At 39.1% G+C, this 25,616-nt stretch overlaps 1 protein-coding gene across 3 annotated transcripts in view; it reads right to left on the reverse strand.

Annotated features, from left to right (window-relative positions):
- The window catches only part of MAEL (maelstrom spermatogenic transposon silencer), a 46,775-nt gene that overhangs the window by 20,336 nt on the left and 823 nt on the right, over nucleotides 1–25,616 (reverse strand). Inside the window, exons 2-6 of one of the 3 annotated variants that reach the window (XM_050768549.1) lie at nucleotides 12,673–12,756; nucleotides 12,328–12,420; nucleotides 10,703–10,802; nucleotides 9,316–9,471; nucleotides 8,091–8,132 (exon numbers count right to left, since the gene is read on the reverse strand). In XM_050768549.1, coding sequence (XP_050624506.1) covers nucleotides 8,091–8,132; nucleotides 9,316–9,471; nucleotides 10,703–10,802; nucleotides 12,328–12,384 — 355 coding nt within the window. In that variant the 5' untranslated portion in view covers nucleotides 12,385–12,420; nucleotides 12,673–12,756. Of the gene's footprint in view, nucleotides 1–8,090; nucleotides 8,133–9,315; nucleotides 9,472–10,702; nucleotides 10,803–12,327; nucleotides 12,421–12,672; nucleotides 13,065–25,616 lie in introns of those variants that run through there. The other 2 variants (XM_050768540.1, XM_050768530.1) reach the window with 2 other exon arrangements.

Below are 25,616 nucleotides of genomic sequence, written 5' to 3' on the forward strand. Positions count from 1 at the left end.
AAGATATATAGTGACCACGCTGGGTTTGTTCCTGGAAGACAAGATTGGTTTAACACTAATAAATTACCACACGAGGCTGGCGCGGTGGCTCACGCCTATAATCTCAGCACTTTGGGAGGCTAAGGTGGGTAGACCACTTGAGATTAGGAGTTTGAGACTGGCCTGGCCAACATGGCAAAACCTTGTCTCTAATAAAATTACAAAAATTAGCTGGGCGTGGTGATGTGCACCTATAATTCCAGCTACTCAGGAGGCTGAGGCACAAGAATCACTTGAGCCTGGGACGCAGAGGCTATAGTGAGCTGAGACCATGCCACTGCACTCTAGGTTGGGTGATGGAGTGAGACTGTCCCAAAAAATAAATAAATGGCCACATGAACAAAAGACAAAAATCATATGACATGCAGAAAAAGCATTCACTAAAATGTGCAACTGCTATCTCCCTAGCCAAATGGGGAATATAAGCATATCTTGGAGATGCTGTAGGTTCAGTTCCAGACTGCCATAATAAAGCGAGTACTGAAATAAAGTGTCATGCTAATATTTTGGTTTCCCAGTGCCTATAAATTATTGTTTACGGCATTCTAAAATTATGACTATACTGTTATTAAGTGTGCAGTAGCATTGTTTTGAAAATGAACATACCTTAATATGAAAATATTTTATTGCTAAAAATACGATCATCTGAGTCTTCAGTGACTTACAGTCTTTTTGTTGGTTAAAGATCTTTTTTTAAAAATGTTTTTACTTCCATAGGTTTTTGGGGAATAGGTGGTATTTGGTTACATGAGTAAGTTCCTTAGTGGTGATTTGTGAGATTTTGGTGGACCCATCACCCGAATACTATACACTGAACCCAATTTGTAGTCTTTTATCCCTCACCCCCTTCCCACCCTTCTGCCCCAAAGTCCCTTGTATCATTCTTACGCCTTTGTATCCTTATAGCTTAGCTCCCATTTATGAGTGAGAACATATGTTTGGTTTTCCATTCCTGAGTCGCTTCACTTAGAATAGTCTCCAATCCCATCCAGGTTGCTGCGAATGCCATCAACTCATTCCTTTTTATGGCTGAGTACTATTCCATCATATATACACACACATATATATACTACAGTTTCTTTATCCACTTGTTGATTGATGGGCATTTGGGCTGGTTCCACATTTTTGCAATTGCAAATTGTGCTGTTATAAACATGTGTGTGCAAGTTATCCTTTTCATATGACTTCTTTTCCTCCGGGTAGATATCCAGTAGTGAGACTGTTAGAATTTTCAAATGGTAGTTCTACTTTTAGTTAGTTAAGGAATTTCCACATATTTTTTCCCATAGTGGTTGTACTAGTTTACATTCCCATGCTGGTGGAAGATCCTGTCTTGATGTTACTGGCTGCTGACTATCAGGGTCATGGTTGCTGAAAGCTGCAGCTGCTGTGGCAATTTCTTAAAATAAAACAATGAAGTTTGCCACATTGACTCTTCCTTTCATGAAGAATTTGTAGCATGTGATACTGTTTGATAACATTTTACTCACAGAACTTCTTTTGAAATTTAAGTAAATCCTTTCAAACCCTGCTGCTACTTTACCAAGTTTATGAAATATTCTTAGTCCTTTGTCATTTCACCAGTGTTCACAGCATCTTCACTAGTAGGTTTCATCTCAGGCAACTAGTTTCTTTTCTCATACATCAGAAGCAACTCCTTACCCATTCAAGTTTTATTGTGAAATTGCAGCAATTCAGTCACATTTTCAGGTTCCATTTCTAATTCTAGTTCTCTTCTATTACTTCCTCCACTGAAGTCTTGAACCGCTCAAAGTCATTCATGAGGGCTGGAATCTACTTCTTGCAAACAGCCTTTAGTGTTGATATTTTGACCTCCTCCAGTGAATTATGTACGTTCTTAATGGCATCTAGAATGGTGAATCCTTTTCAGAAGGTTTTCAATTTACTTTGCTTAGATCCATCAGAAGAATCGCCATTTATGGCAGCTATAGCCTTATGAAACATATTTCTTAAACAGTAAGACTTGAAAGTTGAAATTACTCCTTCATCCATGGGCTACAGAATGAATGCTGTGGTAGCAGGCATGAAAACATTAATCTCTTTTTACATCTCCACCAGAGCTCTTGGATGACTAGATCTAATGTCAATGAGCAGTAAAATTTTGAAAGGAATCTTTTTTTTCTGAGCAGCAGATCTCAACAGTGGTCTTAAAATATTCAGTAAACCATGCTATAAGCAGATGTGCTGTCTTCTAGGTTTTGTTGTTCCATTTATAATAGCACAAGCAGAGTCAATTTAGCATAATTTCCTAAGAGCCCTAGATTTTCAGAATGGTAAATGAGCACTGACTTCAACTTAAAGTCACCAGCTGCATTAGTCACTAACAAGAGAATCAGTCTGTCCTTTGAAGCCAGGCACTGACTTATTCTCTCTAGCTATGAAACTCCCAGATGGTATCTTCTTCCAACAGAAGGTGGTTTCATCTTCACTGAAAATCTGCTATTTGCTGTAGCCACCTTGATCAGTTATCTTAGCTAGATCCTCTGGATGACTTGCTGCAGCATCTACATCAGCACCTGCTCCTTCACTTTGCACTTTTATGTTATAGAGATGGCTCTTTCCTTAAACCTCATGAACCAAACTCTGCAAACTTCAAACTTTTATTCTGCAGCTTTCTCACCTCTCTCAGCCTTCACAGAATTGAAGAGAGTTAAGGCTTTGCTTCAGATTAGGCTTCAGCTTAAGGGAATGTGGTAACTGGAGAATGTTGATCTATTCTGACCACTAAAACTTTCTTCGTATCAGCAATGGGGCTGTTTCACTTTCTTATCATTGGTTGTTCACTGGAGTAGTACATAAATTTCCTTCAAGAACATTCCCTTTGCATTCACAACTTGGTCATTTGGCACAAGAAGCCTAGTTTTTAGCCTATTGCAGCTTTTGATATGCATTCCTCACTAAGCTGAACCATTTCTAGCTTTTGATTTAAAGTGAGAGACATGCAACCCTTCCTTTCACTTGAACACTGAGAGGCCATTGTAGGATTATTAATTGACCTACTTTCAATATTGTTGTGTCTCAGGGAATAGTGAGGCCCAAGGAAAGGGAGAGAGATGAGGCAATAGCCAGTCAGGGGAGCAGTCAGAACACATACAACATTTATTGATTAAATTTGCCATCTTACATGGGCATGGTTCCTGACATTCCAAAACAACTACAATAGTAACATCAAAGATCACTGATCACAGATCACCATAAGAGACACGATGATAATGACAAAGTTTGAAATATTGCGAGAATTACCAAAATGTGACACAGAGAAAAGCACATGCTACTGGAAAAATGATGCCAATAGACTTGCTCAACACAGGGCTGCCACAAACCTCAATGTGTAAAAAAATGCAATATATGCAAAGTGCAATAAAGTGAAATGCAATAAAACAAGGTATGCATGTAGAAGGAAACATCTTTATCCTGATAAAGAACACACATCAAAAACGGGGGTGGGGAGAGAAAGAAGAAACTACAGGAAATAGCATACTCACTGGCAAAAACACTAGAAACTAGAGGTCCTGGTCAGTATACTAAGACAAAACAAATTTTAAAAATTTTAAATGAAGATATGTAGATTAGAAAGAATAAAGTGATTTCACAGATATGATTAAGTAATTTGCTAAAAACTCAGAGTTTACCAATGGGTGGGACAAAACCAAAATATAAAAGTAAACAATTAGAAAATATAATTTCAAGGGATATCATTTATAACAGCAACAAAAGGCATGATAAACTATAAATTTAACAAATGATATTCAGACTGTTAATGGAGAAAATTATAAAATTTCATTGAAAGACATTACGGACCTAAAAATTAAGAGGGAAGCCCTATGTTTACAAATCTAAAGATTCAATATAATAAAGATACCAGTTTTCTCCAAAATGACTTAATGTAAAACATGAAGAACTGATTCTAAATTGTGTATGGAAGAACAAAGGGTCAAAGCAGCCATGATATTCCAAAAGAACGAGGTTGGGGGCTTGTCTAAATAGATATCATCAAACTACTGTGTTTAAGGATATGATATTGACAGCAAAAAAGTAGAATAGAACAGAATAAAGAGAACAAAAGATCCTCCCACACACAAACAGAAACATATGGTACAGGTGGCACAAATTGATTATTCAATAATTGATGCTGTGATAAATGATTATCTACATGGTTAAAACTTGAAGTGAATCTCTCCCTCATACTATACATAAGTCAATTCCAGGTAGAATAAGAACCTGAATACAAAAAATAAAACTCTATAATTTTTAGAAGAAAATAGAGACTATTTTCACAACCTTGGGGTAAAAAAGAATTCTTGAATAAGACACAAAACCCCACATATGATAAAAACATCGACACATTTACCAAATTAAAAATAAAAACAAGCTGGGCACAGTGGAGCATGCCTCAAGTCCCAGCTACTCAGGCGAGTGAGGCAGGAGGATCACTTGAGCCCAGGAGTTGGAGCCTGCAGTGAGCTATGACTGCATCTGTGAATACCCATCACGCTCCAGCCTGGGCAATAAAGCAAGACCCCATCTCTAAAAAACAAAAAATGTTTAAAAAGTCTGTTCATTAAAAGACACCATAAAGAGAGTGAAAAATACAAGACACAAACTGAAAACAGGTATCTGCATACTATTTTTAAAAATCCATCAGCAGATAAGATAAACTTCCACACATCAGTAAGAAAAACAAACAATTCAATAGAAAACGAGTGAAAGATATTGAGTTAAAAAATACAGGAAAGAAAATATATATATATCATGCTTGTACAACCCGTGGCATGCAGGCCTCATGCGGCCCAGGACGGCTTGAATGCAACCCAATACAAACTCATAAACTTTCTTAAAACATTACAAGATTTTTTTTGTGATTTTTTGTTTGTTTAGCTCTACAGTTATTATTAGTGTTAGTGTATTTTATGTGTAGCCCAAGACAATTCTTCTTCCAATGTGGCCCAGGGGGGCGAGGCACGGTGGCTCACGCCTGTAATCCCAAAACTTTGGGAGGCCAAGGCGGGCAGATCACGAGGTCAGGAGTTCAAGACCAGCCTGGCCAACATGGTGAAACCCCACCTCTACTAAAGACACAAAAAATTAGTTGGGCGTGGTGGTGCACACCGGTAATCCCAGTTACTCAGGAGGCTAAGGCAGGAGAATCACTTGAACCTGGGAGGCGGAAGTTGCAGTGAGCAGAGATCGCGCCACTGCACTCCAGCCTGGGAGAGGGAGCGAGACTCCGTCTCAAAAAAAAAAAAAAAAAAAAAAAAAAAAAAAGTGGCCCAGGGAAGCCCAAAGACTGGGCACCCTGATACATACAATATGTTAATTACACAAAAGTTGAAACAAGTAAAATTAAATACATCATTTAAACAAATATGTACATGTAGTAGAACTATTCAGAAAAGAAATAACACAAAATTCAAACACAAAATTCAGAATTGTAGTTTTCTCATAAAGAGGGAAGGGGATGCTATCAGGGAGAGACACAGGGACTTTCAATGGCACTGGAAATGTGCTATTTTTTTCAGTTGACTTGTGGGTGGCTTTGTTTTTTATTAATGTTCTTTATACCTTAAATAAATGTTATAATCTGTTCTGTGTGTAGAAGCTTCCTTTGAAAAGCGGATGGACCTTTTGTATAGGAAGCTGAAAGCAATTTGCAAAATGTTGATGTTTTAAAGCAGAATTTCTCTCAAGAAAATCATTAACCAGTAAAATGGAGAGAAGCAGAGCTCATCTGGTTAAACTGGAGAAGGAGAAGAACCAGGATCTCCTATCCTCACACTCATAGTTCATAAAAGATAAGACAACACAGGAGTATCTGAGAGATCAATATGCATGTTCCTTAAATACCACTCAAATTCTTCACATCCACATGTAAATTCATTTCAGTGCGTTACTATACAAAACATGGTCTCCTCCAAATCAGCTCAATTACATTAGCATAGGCATTTTTAGTTATTATGGTGACAGGTGTCACTCTAATAGTCATTTATCTTATTTAATTGGTATATTTCCCAGGATTATCAAATTGGCAACTTAAGACATGCTCAAATTAGTAAGCTCTAAACATTTTAAAGTTTCCTTGAATGAGAAACATTGTACTGTTTCGACTATGTTGAATAATAAATTAAGAAAATATTTCTAGAATCTTTAATAGATTTTTTTAAAGAACCACGCTTTCTGTTAATCTGACTAATTTGAAAAGGTTGTAAAACTAGGTTGTCAAAAATAGATTTTTAAGGATTTCACAGAATCAAAATAGTAAAGAAACAGTAAGTCAGTGACAGTCTCAGAAATGAGTGTCTGGCACATAGTAGGGATTCCAATGCATTTAATTAAAGATGAATAAACCTGAAACGGAGTTTAAGCAAAAACGTGAAAATTAATTCATCGGCTAAGTTTCCATTTATTTATTTATTTATTTATTTTTTTTACCGCCATCTAGTTCAATAACCTCAGATGATGTAACAGTTGGGGATATTAGCTATGTTCACACTTCAAAGCAAGTACAGAATTTTTCTTCCATATTGTAATTATTTTCCAGTCAAAGCTATATAAGAAGGAACTATTGCCAGGCACAGTGGCTCACGCCTGTAATCCCAGCACTTTGAGAGCCTGAGGCGGGCGGATCACCTGAGGTCAGGAGTTCAAGACCAGCCTGACCAACATGTAGAAACCCCGTGTCTACTAAAAATACAAAACTAGCCAGGTGTGGTGGTGCGTGTCTGTAATCCCAGCTACTCAGGAGGCTGAGGCAGGAGAATCGCTTGAACCCAGGAGGCAGAGGTTGCAGCAGGCCGAGATTGTGCCATTACACTCCAGCCTGGGCAACAAGAGCGAAGCTCTGTCTCAAAAAAAAAAAAAAAAAAAAAAAAGGAACTACTAAAACAATCCTCCCTTACATTTTTTATTCCATAGCCTACAGCCCTGATTCCAGTCAAACAAATAATGAATTAGTACATATTAGGAATTCAAAATATACAACCAAATGTAAGTCCAAAATATGTTCATTTATAAACAACAGTTATAAGTATTATAATATAGCTGCTTGTTGTGGCAGATTTGAAAAACTTATTTTTAATTTCAAACACTTCTACAGGCTAGCTGTCCATATTTCTGAGTTAAAAAAAAAAAATTGCCGGCTGGGCGCGGCGGCTCAGTGCCTGTAATCCCAGCACTTTTGGGAGGCTGATGTGGGCGGATCACAAGGTCAGGAGATTGAGACCATCCTGGCCAACATTGTGAAACGCCGTCTCTGCTAAAAACACAAAAATAAGCTGGGCACAGTGGCGTGCGCCTGTAGTCCCAGCCACTCAGGAGGCTGAGACAGGAGAACTGCTTGAACCCAGGAGGCAGAGGTTGCAGTGAGCTGAGATCGCGCCACTCCACTCCAGCCTGGTGACAGAGCAAGGCTCCATCTCAAAAAAAAAAGAAAAAAAATTACCTTACAGACAGGAATTATTAAATGGTCCCTATACACTGACGCTTTTAATATACATTTAAAAATAAACCTATTCTGATTTTCATTCTATTTAAGCAGAAAACTGCTTAAAACCTAATTCCTAGAAAAAGGGTTTAAGTTCAAGGGCTTAGGTATACAGTCATGCCCTTTGGTTGCAAAATACTTAGAAAACTGTTTTACTCATCTAAAAAATTCAGAACTCTTCTTGAAGTATTAACTTTTAAAACACATTTGAAATGGACGTCCCTGAAAACGGTCCTAAATCTAGATAATCTGAGACCTCTTAAAAGGGATTCCTAAGTACCCGGCCACTAAGAACAGCTGACCTTGAGGTCAAAGGATATACACAGAAAAAAACAAAACAACAATTCCCTGAAAAGAAAAGGTACAGTATACTATCAGTCTATAAAAAATTTAAAGATCACAGACACTGACTATCACATCTATGCAGATTCTCTAACAATAACCTAAAGTTATTTTCCTCTCATTTTATATTTTGTGTGTTAAAGGAATAAGTCTAACCAGGTATGAATACATTCAAGTCACAAATCATACCCCATTCCTTTATACTTACTTGCAGCCTGACAATGAAATCGAAATCCTCGTGGAATTTCACCTATAATACAAAATATCTTGTTGAGAAGCAGAAATTTGAAAGTTCTCTAGTAGTGCTACAGTTAATACTCTACAGGATGACCAAGTTATAACACAGAAAGGTAATTTTTATTACATGAAAATACAAAAGATTAAACTTTTATAGGGTTTATTTTCAACCAAAGGTATGAAAACTGTTGAAGAATTTGGTATATTGTCTAAGTTACTTTTAAAAGTAAGTTACTCCTTACACAGAAAGAAATGCTAGATAAAGCAAGCATGTGACAAAAGAGTCTTAGCTCCATGTCCATGAATGGGCCTCCGGGGGTCATAAGGGCATTGATATGGCAAGGTGTATATGCGTTTCTCAGAGGAAAAACAGTCCCCAAATTCGATCTTTTTAATATTTACAACCCATGTAGGGAAAAGCAGCTCTTTGACTTGTCCTAAGTAGCAACACTCACAAGTGTGAGTAAGATGATTAGTTTTTCTGTCATCTAAAAATGAGGAGGAGAAAGTACTGGGATGTCCTAATTAATTTTAAAGTAATTGATAATTGACAAAACTAAAAATGAAGTCATGTCCCCAGTCTCTTCTCCCTATACATTTTTCCTACTTACCTTCGGGGGTATCAAATCCTATGTCTTCATAGCTATCTTGCTTTTTAATGGGATGGAACAGTAGGAAGAAGAGATGCTGATAATATCTGAGAGCCGATTAAGTATAGGCTATTTCCATATTTCTTATCTATTCCTTAGAACAACCCTCCAATAGGTATTATCCCCACGTTACGGATGAGCTAACAGATTCAGAGAGGTTAAATAATTTCTTCAAGGCTACAAAGCAATAGCAGCTTAAAAAGCTAGTCACCACTGCTGTGAAGGATGAGGTAGAGAAAGAAAAGATCATGGCATACACAGCTTTTAGAAAATCCCATGATGTAAGGCCATAGGTAAGTGAATAGCAGGCTATGAATTGTTCAGATAGTCTATCCATCTGATTTTAACGGTAACTTGAGGTTAAAAGCCTAAACCAAAAAACCCTGTGTCAACACCTAATTCCTAACAGTTTTTCAGTATTATGAAGTCTTGCTACATTAAGAACAGAGCTGTATATGACTTTGTAAGAAAAAGTACTATTGTCAAATAAAGTCAAGATTTAAAAAAAAAACAAACATACACTTTTAAGATCTAGCATCTACTTACCAGGATTTATAAAACTGTGGAAATCTGCCATAATACCTTCTTGGAGAGAATACTTAACACAGCCAATTTCACAAGGGAGGAAGCGCTGTTCACAATGAGGAGGTAGCTCGCCATGGCTAAAAATGTTCAAAAAATAAAAAATGCCTCCAAGGAGAGCTAAAAAAAAAATTGTAAGATAAAATGAATAAATGAATGTCTCAAATTTACCTCTTCCACAAAAGCCTCTTTAGTTGAAGGAAACAAAAATGTTTTAGAACAATTTTCTTTCTGTTCCTATATTCCTAAATGAGCTGGAAAAGAGAAAACTAATCAGCTGTACCGAATAAAGAAATCAAAATTTTTATAATTACACTTATCAAGGATTAAAGTAACCACTCTTCGCATGAAGCAACAAAATTATTCCAACTTGCAGCCAGCTCTACATAATTCGGCCATAGATAAGCCCTGAATCTCAGGAATGACATAGAGCAGTGACCCATATTCAACAAATGTAAAGGTTGGGGAAACGAAGCTAAGCAGAATCAATGTAGAAAGATTGTAATATAAAAACTATGAACAATTTAGTTCATTCTTTTTTCACTTTTTACCAATATATATAAGACCACCTATAAATCCTCTAAAGGAATAAAGGAATGTGAGAATGTGTGAAGTGTTATTTACCAAGACTGGTCACATTTAAGACTGTTAAAAGTTTATCAGTGTTCAACAAAGACAGAACACAACAAAACCAGACAGAAGGAATAGCAACGACCCTTATTAACTATGTTCTCTTCTTGGCAAGTTCCATAATTCATTTGTATCTTTATAACTCCCCTCCACCACCCAGGATTTTTAAATATTTTATTTTTAATTGACAAATAATAATTATATACATATTTATGAGGTACAATGTTGTTTTGATACATGTATACACCGCGGAATGATTAAATCAAGTCATTAACATATCCATCATCTCACTTTTTGTGGTGTGAATATGTAAAACTTGCTCTTACCAATTTTGAAACATACATTACATTAACTGTAGTCATCACACTGTAGAATAGATCTGAAAACCTTATCCCACCTGTTTACTTTTGTTTTTAAGTGTATTTAAGTGTCCAATTATAAACAAGTCTAAAAAATACCTATGTTTATCAACATATGGAGTGGTAGAAACAGAGACCAGATTTTTGTTAAAAAAAAAACAAAAAAACCAAAAAACCACTCTCTCCTGTTTCATTTCAACAAATTACCTAATCTTTTATAATGTCAGTACCACAATATTTAACACTTGTAGTTAATTATTTTGAAATGGAGGATCAAAATGAACAGAAAACATTTTTACTGACAAATATAGTGTTTTGGGCACTCAAATTTATCTAAGCAAAATATTTCAGGATTACTCTACCTTGATCACCTTTTAAAGACAAAGTTGACATATCTGGAGGTGAAACATTCTGCTTTGGTACAAGCATGCCTGGCTTCCTCAGTGGTGTGAAAACAGGTTTCTAAAGAGGAAGAGAATGATTGGCCACATAAACTCTTGCTGGGCACTTTAGACCATATATTAAAATTTAGCCAAATAACTTCAAAACAGCCTAGAGATTACCAAGGTCAATGTATCCAATGAATAAATATATCTGTCAATAATACCAACACCCAAAGGCACAATAACAAATATATAAATATTCTGAATCAGAAAAGGAGTGGTAAATAACCAATGCCACTACTACTGAAAGCCATTTTGCCCACTACTGATTATCCAAGGTAATCATCCTGAGCCAGGCCAGTGGCCAAAAGCATACTATGCCCCAAAGTACTCTAATGTTGCTTGTTTTTCACTTAAAGTCAAAACCAGATTATGTTGTCTCCAAGTCTCACATGAGGTACACATACACCATAGCTTAAGTTTTGAGGAGAGATATCTTGTAAGAATAAGGCTTGCAAGTGTAAGTACAAACTCAACTGAGTTTCTACTCATAAATCCACAAAATAAAACTCTCTCTTGAATTTCAATCCAATGTTGACAGTTTAAGAATGGAATTTTACCATGGAAGAATGGAAAAAACAAAGGGTGGGGTAACACCAATAATTACCTTGCACTTTCCTGATACAAATCAACAAGAAAACAAATTTTATTTAGTCCTTTAACATTCTACTACACAGAAATTTACCCAAATAAACTTCATTCAACTTTTTTTGTTTTAGACAAAGTTTTGCTCTTTCGCACAGGCTGGAGTGCAGGGGCGCAATTCCGACTCACGACAACCTCCACCTCCCAGGTTCAAGCGATTCTCCCACCTCAGCCTCCTGAGTAGCTGCGACTACAGATGTCTGCCACCACGCCCAGCTTTCTTTATTTTTTATTTCTAGTAGACTTGGGGTTTCCCCATGTTGGGCAGGTTGGTCTCAAATTCCTGACCTCAAGTGATCCGCCCTCCTCCGCTTCCCAAAGTGCTGGGATTACAGGCGTGAGCCACCGTGCCCAGCCTATTCAACTCTTGTAAGACACACACACATACACCAACTAATCCAAGTCTTGTTATTCCAATATTTTAAACACAGCAGCTGGCTTTGTTTCAGATGTCATTTTAAAAGAATGGTATTTTTTTGCTAAAGAAAAAAAAAGACAGAATGGTCTAAACTACTTTTAAGCCCCCACTGCCTCCCCCACCCCCACTAAGGCTCATTAATCACAGAAGAATTGAAAGGGACACCTTGATGTCATCCAGTACAACCCCTAGATGTTACACTCCCATTACTGATCAAAGTGTATTGTCCGCAGGTTTCCTAACAGGAATTCCCCACGTCTTTCACCACCAAATTACACCAATGTGTGCATGCCCTAGTTGTGGAGGCTGCTGGTTTCTTTTAACAGGCATTCTGACACCAGGGGAAAAGAAGAACGTCGTCTTCGCACTAACCGAACCCCCAAAGGAGTCTACCCTTGACATTCACTCATTCACTCATCCAGCCTTTACTGAATACGTCTATGTGCCAGGCAGATGGCGGCCCTTCCCTTGTTAACTTTACCTGCTTCTCTGAAGGCCCAGAGTCCTTTCCCTGAGCGGCCCTCCACTCTCGAGCCATTTCTGCGTATTTCTCCTTTTCTTCCTCCCTCAGAAGCTTTTGGAGATTAAAGGGACAAAGAAGAGAAACAGCCATGAGGATCGAGTGCTCTAGGGCCCGCAGGCAGATGCCGGGGCATTACAGGGAGGTGGTTCTGGTGTCGGTTTGCCCAGGGCCACAAACCAGGACCTTCCTCTTCCTCTGGCAGGGCCAAGCCGCCCGACCTCCTCGAGGCCTTCTGCCCTCCCGCCTCACCCTCTGGCTTGCCCAACTGCCCTGACCAGCCCTCTCACTCCGCTCCAGCCTTACCGCCCAGTCTGCGGAGCAGTAGGGGATGGCATCAGCAACGCGAGCCACAGGCAGGCCTCGTCGCCGTAGTTCGGGGATCTTCTCCTGCACGAAGAAATAGTAAGCATTCCGGCTGGCCTTGCGGTTCGGCATGGCAGCGCGGTCAGGCTTCCCGGCCTCAGACAGCACAAAGCACCGGCGCCCTCGCCGGGCTCCCGCCCTAAGTAACCGAGGTAGGCGCCTGCGCACGCAGCCCGCAATTCTCGGCCAATCAGGACGGGGCGCGCAGTCGCATTGCCCCTCTAGGGGGACAAACAGCCTGAGACTGGAAGATTCTGGCTCGTGCCGCCTTGGAGGTGAGGTGGGGGGAGAGCGCGGTCGCAGGTGGCAAGTGCTCTGATTGGCTGGGTGCGAGGCAGGCGGAGGCATTGTCACGTGGGAGGCCTGGAGCAATTGCTGTACATTATTGCGTAATGTGCGACAAAGTAGGTAGAGAAAAAGAGGAGCTGAGGGTGTTTCCGTGTTTTACAGGTACAAAGGGCCAGCTAGCTTTGTGCCAAGCACTGTGAAAAGTGTTGAGGGGGGCAGCATGAGGAACAGGACAAATAAGGTCTTCCTTGCTCTCAAGTTTACAATCGAATGAGGGGAGAGGATAACAAAAACCAGTGAACCAACAAAACCGAATTTTTTAAAAGTACATTTAAAAATAAGAGTTAGAAGGAAACACGGAGGAAGAGGTTGAGATTTAAAATATCCTTAAAGTTTTATAAATTTCCTCATAAAACTGTTTCTTTTTGTCAGTTTTATTCCCAAGTGACAATATTTTGAGATTTTGTGAAAAATTTCTTCTAAAAAATTATATTTCTTATTGGTTACTGCTGATGTCTAGAGAAGGTATTGATTTTAGTGTTAGTCCTGTGTATTTAGTCACAGTACTGATCTCTTATATTAGTTTAAATCGTGCTAATTGGTTCTCTTGGTTTTCTAATTCTGTTTCCCAGAGAAAATTCCTTTCTCGGGTCAGCTTTCTAAGTGTGTGTATATATGGGGTATGTATATGTTTTAAAATGAAGAATGGCAGTTGAAAATTTGCTAAATTTCTGGATCTTTTCAGGTAATCACACGGTTTTATCTCTTAATTTTTTTTTTTTTTTTGTAGACAGGGCCTCAGCCTGTCACCCAGGCTGGTGTGCAGTGGCATGATCTCAGCTCACTGCTGCCTAGACCTCCCGGGCTCAAACAGGACCTCCCATCTCAGCCTCCCGAGTAGTTGGGGCTACAGGTGCACACCACCAGGCCCTGGTGATTTTTCTGTTTTTTGTGGAGATGAGGTCTCCCTATGTTGCCCAGACTGGTCTTAAACTTCCGGGCTTAAGCGATCTGCCTGCCTAGGCCTCCCAGAGTGCTGGGATCACAGGCATAAACCACTGAACCCGGGCTAATTTGTTAACATAAAGAATATTGCTAGATTTTTCTAATGTTGATGCATCCTACCATTCCTAGTATAAACTATTGTTGATCATGAGGCTTTGCTTATTTTTTAAAAAACATAATATAGAATTTTGGCTTCCTTGATTATAGTAATATTGAACTGTATAGATTTTGTGGTATTTTCTTTACCAAATATTGTTATCAGGGTTGTGTTCAGATTGAATAAGAGATGGGAATTATCTATTCCTTGACAGGTTGGTAGAGCATATTAGTAAAACTGTCTGGTCTTTCATATCTTTGGTGGGTGAGTCAACCTTTAACTACCATTTCAATATCTTTTGTATGGTTATTAGTCTTCTCAGTTTTCTTAGTTTTCCTCACCTAATTTTTGTAATTATATTTTCCTAGAAAAAGTGTCTATCTCATTTAGATTTTTCTAGTGTATTGGTATAAAATATAGCAAGGATCTGAAGCAGCTGGAACTTTCATACGTTATTGTTGGGACAACTACTTGACAGTTTCTTATACTTATCATAGGACCCAGCAATTCCATTCTTCTAGAAAAATGAAAATACATGTGCACAAAGCCTTGTAGATGAATTTTGACAGTAGCACTATTCATAAGAGCTCCAAGCGGGACAACCCAAATGTTCATCAACAGGTGAACTGATAAATTGTGGCACATTCATATAGTAGACTACTACTCAAGAATGACAAGGAATGAACTACTGATATTCGACATGGATGAATCTTGAAATTTTGTTGAGTGAAAGAAGGCATACATAAAAGTATACAGAGGATGTGATTCAATATATACAAAACTTGAGAAAAGGTAAAACTGTAGTTATAAAAATCAGATCAGCAGTTACCTGGAATCAGGAGGTGGGGAGAGGAGATTGAGAACTGACACAGGGAACCTTCTGGGTTGTCAGAAATGTTCTCTACCTTAATTGTGGTGTTGGTGGCTATTAGTAGTATCTATTTGTCAAAATTCATCAAACTACGGACTTAAAATATGTGCATTTCATTTTAAAGTCAGTAAAGTTGACTTTAAAAAACATTGGCATAAAAACAAATGTAACAGATGATTGTAATTTTAAACACACACACACACGTCCCCTTCCTTTTCATTCCTAATATTATTTATGTCTTTTGGGTTTTTTCCCTTAGTACTTATCAAATTTTGTTTATTTTGTTGATCTTTTAAAAAACACTTTTGGTTTTATTGATCCACTTTACAGTTTTTCTTTCCCTTTCCACACATTTCTGCCTTAAGTTTATTAATTCCTTCTTTCTACTTCAGGCTGTTTTATGTTTCTTTTTTTAGTTTCTTGAATAAAAAGCTTTGTTCAATTCATTTTCTTGCCTGTTTATTATATTTCTAATTTTTCCCTTCTCTGCGTTAGCTGGATTGATAAGTATTTTTTGCTGTACTTTCTCTTCCACTGGTTTTAAAGTTATACATTCTATCTTTCTTCATTCTGTTGTTACCCATAAATTTTAGTGCACTTGTGTTAAAACTTACATTTTTATCACAACTTTTACAGCTAATAGGTATTCACATTCCCTCTTCCCAAATAGACAAAAAGCTTAGAAAATTATTACTTCTTCCCACTCCATGCACCACCATCCCAATTCTGTTTCCCACCTTGGTATCATCTGGGATTTTAATTTCACGTTGCTTTTTTTTTATAACAACATTTAGATATGATTGAAGTATAATAAACACAATATATCTAAAGTGTACAATTTATTGAGTTTAAACTTATGTGTACACCTGTGAAACCATCACTGCCATCAAGATAATGAACATATCTATCCCCTAAAGTTTCCTCACTATTCCTTTAAGCTGCTTGAAGTTGCCCACGGTTTACTCATGTTCTGTTCATTTTTTCCTTCAGTCTTTTTTCTGTTTCATTTTGCAGTGTCCAGTGGTGTCTTTGTGTTTACTAATACTTTATTCTGTAATATCTAATCTGCATTAATCCCATCCAGTGTATTTTTCATATCAGATTATTTATTTTCATCTCTAGAAGTTGATTGGGTCTTTTAAAAAATCTAAAAACCTTTAAGCATATCTCTACTTAATGTAGTCTATCCTTCATGTTACGTTATTTAACATGGAATATAGTTGCAACATGTAATATAATTATAATAACCATTAATTCTCATCTACTCATTGTATTATCTGTTTCATTTCTGGGTCTGTTTCTACTGATTCATTTTTCTTATGGGTTGTGTTGTCCTGCTTCTTTTGTATGCTTGGTAATATTTGATTGGATACTGGTCATTGTAAATTTTACCCTGTTTAATGCTGCATATTTCTATATTCTTATAAACATTATTGGGCTTTGTTGTGGGACACAGTTCTGTTACTTGGAAACAGTTTGAGGCTGTTTTTCACTCTTTTTAGGCTTGCTTTTCTGCTTTGTTATTTGAGATTAGAGCAATCTTTAAGGCTAATTTTCTCCTCTACTGATATAACATCTTTCTGAGTACTGTACTTGATATTCTATAAAATTTGGAGCGAAATTCCACTTTGGCTGATGGGAATACAAACTATTTCTAGTCCTATGTGAATTCCAAGGATGGTTACTTGTAATCCTTTCAGGTTGTTCTTTCTTTGGCTTTGTGTAGTTTCTTCCCACACATGCACTGATCAGTATTCAGCTCAGGCTTGAAGTGAGATCCTTACCACATCTCCAGAGCCTTTTTTTTTTTTTTTTGGTCATTTTGCTGTTCCCTTGTTTCTGGTAGTCTGCCCTGCAAACTCTACCCACTATGGCGCACCTGGATACCCAACTCCATCTCCTCAACTCAAGGAGACTCCACTGGGCTCTGCCTAGGTAACCCATTTTGATACTGCATTCCGATACTCTCTCCAGGCAGCTACCTGTGACAATCACAGAGCTCACCTTGTTTGCTGCTGTTCTTTCAGGGGTTACTCATCACTACTCCCCAATGTCTAGTGTCTGGAAACATTGTTTCATATATTTTGAACAGTTTTTTTATTAGGTTGGTGCAAAAGTAATTGCAGTTTTGTTTCAAGCTACTGGATACATTCATTTCTTGTTACTCCACCTTGGGCAAGATGGCTTTTTCATATTTTAACATTTTTTAAACCATATTTAGATTTAACTACCCAATTTTTAGATGGGTGATCAGGACAAACCTCTATGAGGAGCAGGTGACTTTTATGAGAAAGGATGGAAGGAATAGAGTTAGTCATGTGAAGAATTGAAAGAAGACAGTTCTAGACAGAGGGAACAGTATGTGTAAAAGCCTCAGGTGATAAAGAATTGGGTGTGTCTTCAGAACAGATGGAAGACTAGTTAGTGTTGCTGTACTGTATCTAGTCAGGTGAAGAATGGTGCCTGCCGAGGTTGGAGTGATCAACAGGGATCTGGGCTTGACCATGACCATTGTAAGGGGTTCAAATATTGCTCTAAGTACAATTGGTGTTCATTTAGGGGGGCTATTTTATATTTATTTATTTATTTTTAATTGACAGATACAAATAGTATATATTGTGTACAACATATTTTGAAATATGTATATGTTGTGGAATGGCTAAATTGAATGAATTAACGTATGCAATACTTCACATACTTATACTTTTTTGTGGTGAGAACACTTGAGATCTACTCTATCTAAGGGTTTTTAAAAAACATGTCATGTTTTCTATTTGGAGAAGGGGTTCAAAGTGTTAAGAATGGGCATGGTGAGACCAGTTAGGAGGCTCCTTCAAGAGTCCATGTGAGCGATGATGGCAACCTCAACAGAAAAGAAAGGCTCGGCTCAAATTGTATTTTGGGAAAAATAGAACTAGCTAATGGATTGGTTGTAGGAGTAAGAAAAAAGGAGGAGTCCTAGGATTTTGGCTTGAGTATCCCACTGGCACTTAGTGCTTTTACTAAGATAGAGAGGACTTTGGGGCAGAGGGAGACGGTGCTAATGCCAAGAAGGGTCCAAGGTCCAAAGCTCCCGATAATTTCTATTATCTGCTCCTCTCCTCACAGGTCCTTTTTTTTTTTTTTTTTTGAGACAGGATCTCATTCTGTCAACCAGGTTCCAGTGCAGTGGCGCAATCACAGCTAACTGCAGCCTAAGTCCCATGGGCTCAAGTGATCCTCCCACCTCAGCCTCCTGAGTAGCTGGGAATACAAGTGTGTGCCACCATGCCCAGATAATTTTTGTATTTTGTGTAGAGATGGGGTTTTGCCATGTTGCCCAGACTGTCCTCAAACTTCTGGGTTCAAGTGATCTGCCTGCCTCAGCCTCCCAAAGTGCTGGGATTACAGGTGTGAGCCACTGCTCCTCTCCTTCTTTGATAAAATTTATTTTTTTCTATTTTACGTAAGTACTACATAAACAGAACAGCTTTCCCCACTTTCCAACCAGACTGATTTTTTTCTATTCAGAAATTCTAAAGGGTGGCAGGTTTGGGTTGAAATATGTAGAGGGGGTGGATCAAGAGTTCTATTATGGACATGTTCATTTTGAGATGCCTACTACATATTCAAGTGGAGATGTCAAATAGGCAATTGACCTTGTAAGTCTGGAGTTCTGGGCTTGAGAAAGAATTCAGAAGTAAGCCACATAAAGATGGTATTTAAATTCATGAACTAGATGAGATCATCTAAAGAGAGAGTGAAGAGAGAGAAAAAAAGGATCCAGGATGGAGTCCTGAGGAAAACTAGCATTTAGAAGCCAGAGAAGGAAGACCCAGTAAAGATGACTGAGAAGAATATGTGAAAAAGTAGGAAGAAAGGCAGGAAAACCAAGAAAGGCGAGTGATTTCAGTAGCAAGTGGTTCATTTATTCAATAGGTATTTATTCAGAATCCACTGAATACCAGCCTCTATTTTAAGCACAAGAATAGGTTGAATAGAACAAAGCTTATAGTGGAAAAAAACAGGTAATAAAGAAATAAACTATTACCTATATAACAAGATGTCAGAACATCTTTTTGGACAATAAGTCCAATGAAGAAAAATAATGTAAGATATGGGAATAGCAACAGATAGAGGGTACAATTTTAGGGTGGTTAGTAAAGGCCCTATATGAAGAAATGAAATTTGAGCAAAGACTAGAAGGAAGAGAGCAAGTAAACCATGAAGATATCTGGAGAAGAGCATTCCAGGTAGAAAGAATAGCAAGTGCAAAGGCTCTCAGGTGGGAGCACATCAGGTATGTTTGAGGAATAGCAAAGTAAGTCACACGGCTGGAGTAAAGTGAGTGAGGGGGAAAGTAGAGAGAATATTAGCGAGGGAGCTAGGGCCATATCATATAGGATTTATAGGGCCACCATAAGGACTTTAGATTTTGTCTAAATTGGGGGAAACCATTGGAGATTTGGATGACTATTACTTTTTTTTAAAATTAAGTATGAGGTGTGATTTTCAACCAAGTACGTGTTATGCAAACCACTGAAGAGCACCACAAGTGTTCGTGGAAAATGTGGCTGAGTTTTTTCCTGATGGTAGTTTAAGTGAAGGCCCAACATTATTCAGTGTGCATCTTCCCTCCTGTGCTAATAATAATAGTAGTAGTAATAATTGGTGACATTCATTGTAAGCTACATCCGGCTTTCTGCTAAACACTCCACAAGGGTTATCTTATCTCCCCTTCACAACAACCCTGTGAAATAGATTCCATGATTATCCCCATATTGCAGAAAAGGAAATTGAGACTTAGAGTGGTAAGGTGACTTCCGCATGCCACACAGCCTTTGAGTGGCTTTGACATCTATGAGATCCCAGCTTAACACTCATTCCAATCTGTTTATCTTAGATATTCAAGGTTGTTTACTACCTGATGCTTTGCCAAAGTTAAGAGAGAAATTTCTGAGTACCATGTAGACATTGTTTGAATGTGCTCAGATTCTTTAGTAACTCAACGTGATGTCTGGTTGATTCCTCCTGCTTGCAATATACATGTGAATTCTACCTCTTGTGACTCCTTGCAATGTCTTTCTCAATTGGTGTTAGCATTCTCTTCGTGCTGCCCCTTTTTAGGTGCTTGTTACTTCTTGAGCTCTTGTAATCTCTCCCATGGAAGAGACCTCAATCTGTTGTCTCTGTCTCCATCAATTCATCCTACACCCTGTGGCCAGAATAACTTTGCTGAGAAACAGGTCTGATCTTGTTCTACTTAGAAATTCTCATGGATGGTACATTGCCTGTGGAATTACATCCAGATCTGGTAGCTTGGTTTCCCTTGGTTCAACCTCAGCCTACCTTTCCAGCCTTATTGCTGACTCTGCCCTTTGTAAACCCATGCTCTGGGCAGCAGTTCCTGTTCTCACTTCTGCCTGTTGCTTGTGCATCTGTGCTACCTCCTGCTCCCTTTCTGCCCCTAGAAATTCTGTCCAGATGATGTTTAAAGCTTAGCTCAGGGGTCACCTTTTCATGAAGATGTCTCTGACCAGGACTACTGATAAATAATTGACCCTCCCCCACTTATTTCCTACCATATTTGGTACATGTCCTAATACAGGCCCTGTCACACCATCATACTTAAAGACCACATATTTGCCTCCCTCCCTCCCTCTCTACACACATGGAGACAACTCAAATGTAAGCTCTTTGACATAAGGGGCTGCGATTCATTCATCTTTGAATTTGTATTAGTTTTTAATTTCTAGATAGCATAGTGTCTAGAATATAGTAAGTATTCAATAAATGTGTGTGGAATAAATGAATGAATTCAGGGAAGAGAAAAGGAGAGATGAGGAAAAGGGAAGATGAATACACTGGGGGCAGTTTGTAATTAATTAGACAAGTACACATTGATCATCTCTATGTAAAAGGCACCTACTCAGAATTGGGGAAGGAATACAGAATTAACACTTCTATGAGAGATCCTCACCCCGCTACTTCAACACGAAGGTCAAGGCTGCTGTTTTCTAACCCTGGTCTTTAAAGCCCACATGCCACTTCTCTTGCTTGAGCAGTTTCTTTTCATGGTGCTCGATGTTCTGGCCTTCTCATTCTAGCTCTCTTCCCTGCCCATTTTCTGGGGGTGAGGTCATCGGATGACATATTTGTTCTGGCTCATTTCCCTCTCTCAGGTTCTGTCTTTGACCTGTGCCAGGAAGAAGGCCTTTAGAAGAATGTATAGGGCTGGGCTCCGAGAAACAGTCTTCTGGCTAAATCACCAAGACCCAGAGTGAAAGGCAGCTTCATCTTGTAAACTATAGGCAGTCAGTTACCCTTTCTTCCTATAACCTTTGGGCTGTAGGAAGCTGCTTGACTACTAGTATAAGAATTGCTCTGCTGCTCATCTGGGGGGCTGTCAATGCTGTTCTGGTCTCCAAAGGATGCTAACAATGAAATAAAAACAGAAACAAAAGCAAACACTGGAGACAGGGCTCCTAAAAGAGCAGTAACCTTCATCTCTGGCTCTGTAACTCACAAAGAAATTATAGGTTGCACTGTCAGTAAAAGCTCCCAGGGCTCAACTGCTCATAATTAACTTGATTAACTGCTCACGATTGAGACATAATGAGGACAGGTGTACATCTAGGGGCTTTGTATCTGGCTGAAGATACAGGCCTGACAAAACACCTGTCACTCCTTCTCTCCTTTCTGCAGGGATGTCCTAGAGACTGGAGGACAAATTTACAATGAGTAAATGTTGGCATGGGCACAGCTTTTGTCCAGCACCTTTTCCTATATTATAGAAATATTAGAGGGTATAGAAAGTTGTAGGCTGGGCATAGTGGCTCAAACTTGTAATCCCAGCACTTTGGGAGGCTGAGGTGGGAGGATTGCTTGAGCCCAGGAGTTTGAGACCAGACTGGGCAACATAGCAAGATGCAGTCTCTAAAAAATATATATATATATTAAAAATTAGCTGGGCATGGTGGCATGCACTTGCAGTCCCAGCTACTTGGGAAGCTGAGGCCGGAGGACAGCATTGAGCCTGGTAGTTTAAGGTTGCAGTGAGCTATGATAGCACCATTGCAGTCCAGTCTGGGTGACACAGAGTCAGACCCTGTCTCTAAAAGAAAGAAAGAAAATTATAAAGAAAAAATATAAATGAATGATGATCTTCCCAGAGGTAACCATTGTTACTCATTTGTTTCCTTTGTCCCTTTTAAATGTATGTTTTCATATTTGATAGCAAGCTCTGAATATACTTTTATGTTTTTTTTTCCTGCACATTATCCTTAGATGGACCTTTTTAGGGAACGCATTGGTAGAGAGCTAATTCAGGCAAGGGCTGCCCCCACTGTTGAGCAGGATCTAGCCTTTGGATGAGGCACGCAAAGCATCACCTAATTCAGCACCCAGCACCACTGCAGTTGGATTTGAAGCCTGAGATTGCAGGTTCTTGGATTAAATCTGCTGGAAGTACATGGAATTTTCAACACATTCTCCCAACCTTTTACCTTTTTAAATTTCTAGATAGCATAGTGTCTACTGTACACTGTTCTTGCCAGTTCAGATTTTTTTCTTTTTTTTTTTGGCATAATGCATTTGTATATTTGCATTTCCTTTCTTTAAAGCATTTTCTTAATGAAACAATTTATTCCTCAACATGAAAGGACTTCAAGATTGAAAATGTTTTTGGTTTTCAGTATAGGGTGCCTAGAGTCTCCAGTCTTTTTAGTTCCTTGGTTTTTTTAGTTCCAGTTTTTTTAGTTCCTTGGTTTAATTTAGTTTTTTTAACTTATAATTCATTGAGGGTGGTTTTGAAGGTATGGAGGATGGGAAAGATAACAAACCCAAAAGGTAGCAGGAGAAAAAAAAGATGGACCAAACTTACATGAGAAAAATGGTATCTGTTTCAGAGTCATACTTCATATATCCCTCTTGGAATGTAGGATCAGAGAGGAGAAGTAGAAATAGGATTTTATCTGTGTGCTTTAAACAGACTCACGTTAAGCAGTATTCATGTGCATGCATGCCTGTGTGTCTGCAATGAAATCATGTTTTAAAGAGGATTCAGCTACATTATATTTATAACTATGTGGTTGCTACCAGCTACCAGCATGTCTCCTTGTGGTGGTTCACTTCTCTTTTCTCTGTGTCCTAATTCTGTTCTATAGTGTAGAGCTTTGCTGAAGCAGCCTGTTAGTCCCCCCACCACATACAATCCCAGCTGTGGCTTCCTGGGAATCTTATTCTGGTCCCATACAGGTCCTTGTTCTGCCATGTTTGTCTCATTGCAGTAGAAAGTTTGAAGTATTGCAGATCCAGACCCCTTCCTTGGCTGTGATGAATCAATCTCTCTATTTGGGATCCTGTCCTATTAGTTCAGAATGAATGGACAACTGGAGCTTAACTAGATCCAAGGTGCAGTAGAAAACATCAGCTCAACAGCTTCCCAAAAGAGGTATTGCTCAACAAAAAGAGGTATTGCTTCTTAAACATTAATGTGCATTGGAAGCACCTGGGGAAAGTGGTTAAACCGCAGATTTATGGGCTCCACCTGGAGTTTCTGAGCTCATTATTTCTAGTAGAGCCTGGGAATCTGTGTTTAAACAAACACAGTAATATGATCCTGATACTGGAAGTTCAGAAACCACATTGGGACTCTGGGTGCCATATCCCATCAACCACCACCAATATGGAAAAATAACACCATTTTCCCATCCTCTTTTCACCTCCATCCCTTAGGCTACATGTTTTGAATCATTACATATACAACATTTATATTAACCCTTCATCACCTTGGTAATAACATGTGCAAGGTGATGGAGGGGCACACACTGTGATTCACTCCAGTTTAGCATCCCCTTCAGGATGGCCTGGGCCCCACTCACTCAGGAAGATTCAGGATATACCATGTGTAACTCTGGCTATAAAGTAGACATGCAGGGCACTACATGGAAAACACATTTCTGGGATGATGGACAAGGCAACTGCATTCTATGATTCATTGTGGCACAAGTGTTTCTTCAAGTCTCCTGATTTCTTGTTCAACTACACATAGATACCTCCTCTGAGCAGACATGAGTTCATTTCTGTGGGCATTCACGTTCCACTTTATATACACATCCAGGCTCCCTTCACTCAGTCCATCTCCCATTTTTCACATGTATAAACTTGCTCATATGTCCAAGTTTTGCATAAAATGCCATTATTTTTTGAGACAGGGTCTCACTCTTTCACCCAGGCTGGAGTCCAGTAGCGTGGTCACAGCTCACTGCAGCCTCACCCTCGCAGGTTCAAGTGGTCCTCCCACCTCAGCCTCCAGAGTAGCTGGGACTACAGGTATGCACAACCATGCCTGGCTAATTTTTGTATTTTTTGTGGAGATGGGGTTTCACCATGTTACTCAGGCTGGTCAAACTCCTGAGCTCAAGTGAGCTGCCCACCTCAGCTTCCCCAAGTGCTGAGATTACAGGTGTGAGCCACTGCACCTGGCCAAAATGCCAGTTATGTGCACTTAGATAATAAACACTATTCAAGCTCTTTTGTGCACTGTGTGGCACACACACATACATGCAGTAAATGGCAGAGCATAATACAAACATAAGGTATTATTATGAGGTATAAATACACCTCAATCTTCTGGTGTAGATGTTCTTTTTATGGTGCAAACAGTATATGCTTTAGAGTCAGATTCAAATCTTAGCTCTGCCACTTACTAGTAACCTGATCTTAGAGAAGTTAGTTAAATGCTCTGGGCCTAAGTTCCCTGTTTAGGGTTAAATGAGAAGGCTTGTAAAACATGTAGAACTCTGCCTAGAACCTAATAGGAAACTCACAAATGTTAGGTACCTCCTATATTTTTATTTTTCTGTCTATGAAAGGAAATAGTCCTCAAATTTCTCTCATGCAGTACATAGCATGAAAAATCATCCTGGCCAAAATAAGCAAAGAAAGAGTTTATGAAAGGATATTGGGTGGCTCAAAGAATTGCCGGGGAAGTGAAGAGCCAAGTGTAGAAGAGAGGCTAGACCCCAGAGAGCCTGCAAGACCACAGGCAAAAATCACACCTTGGAGCATCCTGGTGGCTTGACCTCTGCCACAGCTGATCGTGTACACTGGATGCTGCTGCTGCTGCCTCAGTGACAAAATCAGTTCTCCACTGTCCTTGTTCCTTATATCCACCACTTGCTCCAGAATCAAAAAGCTCTGAGGGAGAGGTCAGCCTGGCTATGCCAGGGGCCCTGGCCTGCACTCCAGCTGGGATGGTCAGGAAGGTGGCTCTAGACTTTCTGGCTTCTGCAGTTGGAATTCCTCAGAATAAGTAGGAATTGAGATGTCAGGCAGCCATAAAAGACAGCTGTCCAGGGTCTACTCTTACCATTTCTCACATGTTCACATACATATCCTCCCTGTCTGCATACACATTCACTCTCAGGTGTGGAGTCTGCCTGCTCCAGGAACTCCCCTCCAGCCTGGCACCACTCTGTTTTCAGATGCTACCTGAGACCTTTCTGCTATGTCTCTTTCCTCTACCCAGAATGCCCTCGCCTGCCCCCTTTCCACCAGGGATCCTTGAATGGCTCAAATCTTGTGCTTTCTGCAAATGCCAACTCAGATATTACCTCTCCTTTATCGTGGTGCCCCCACCCT

This window comes from Macaca thibetana, chromosome 1 (assembly GCF_024542745.1).
Source record: "Macaca thibetana thibetana isolate TM-01 chromosome 1, ASM2454274v1, whole genome shotgun sequence".
Classification (NCBI taxonomy): Eukaryota; Metazoa; Chordata; class Mammalia; order Primates; family Cercopithecidae; genus Macaca; species Macaca thibetana.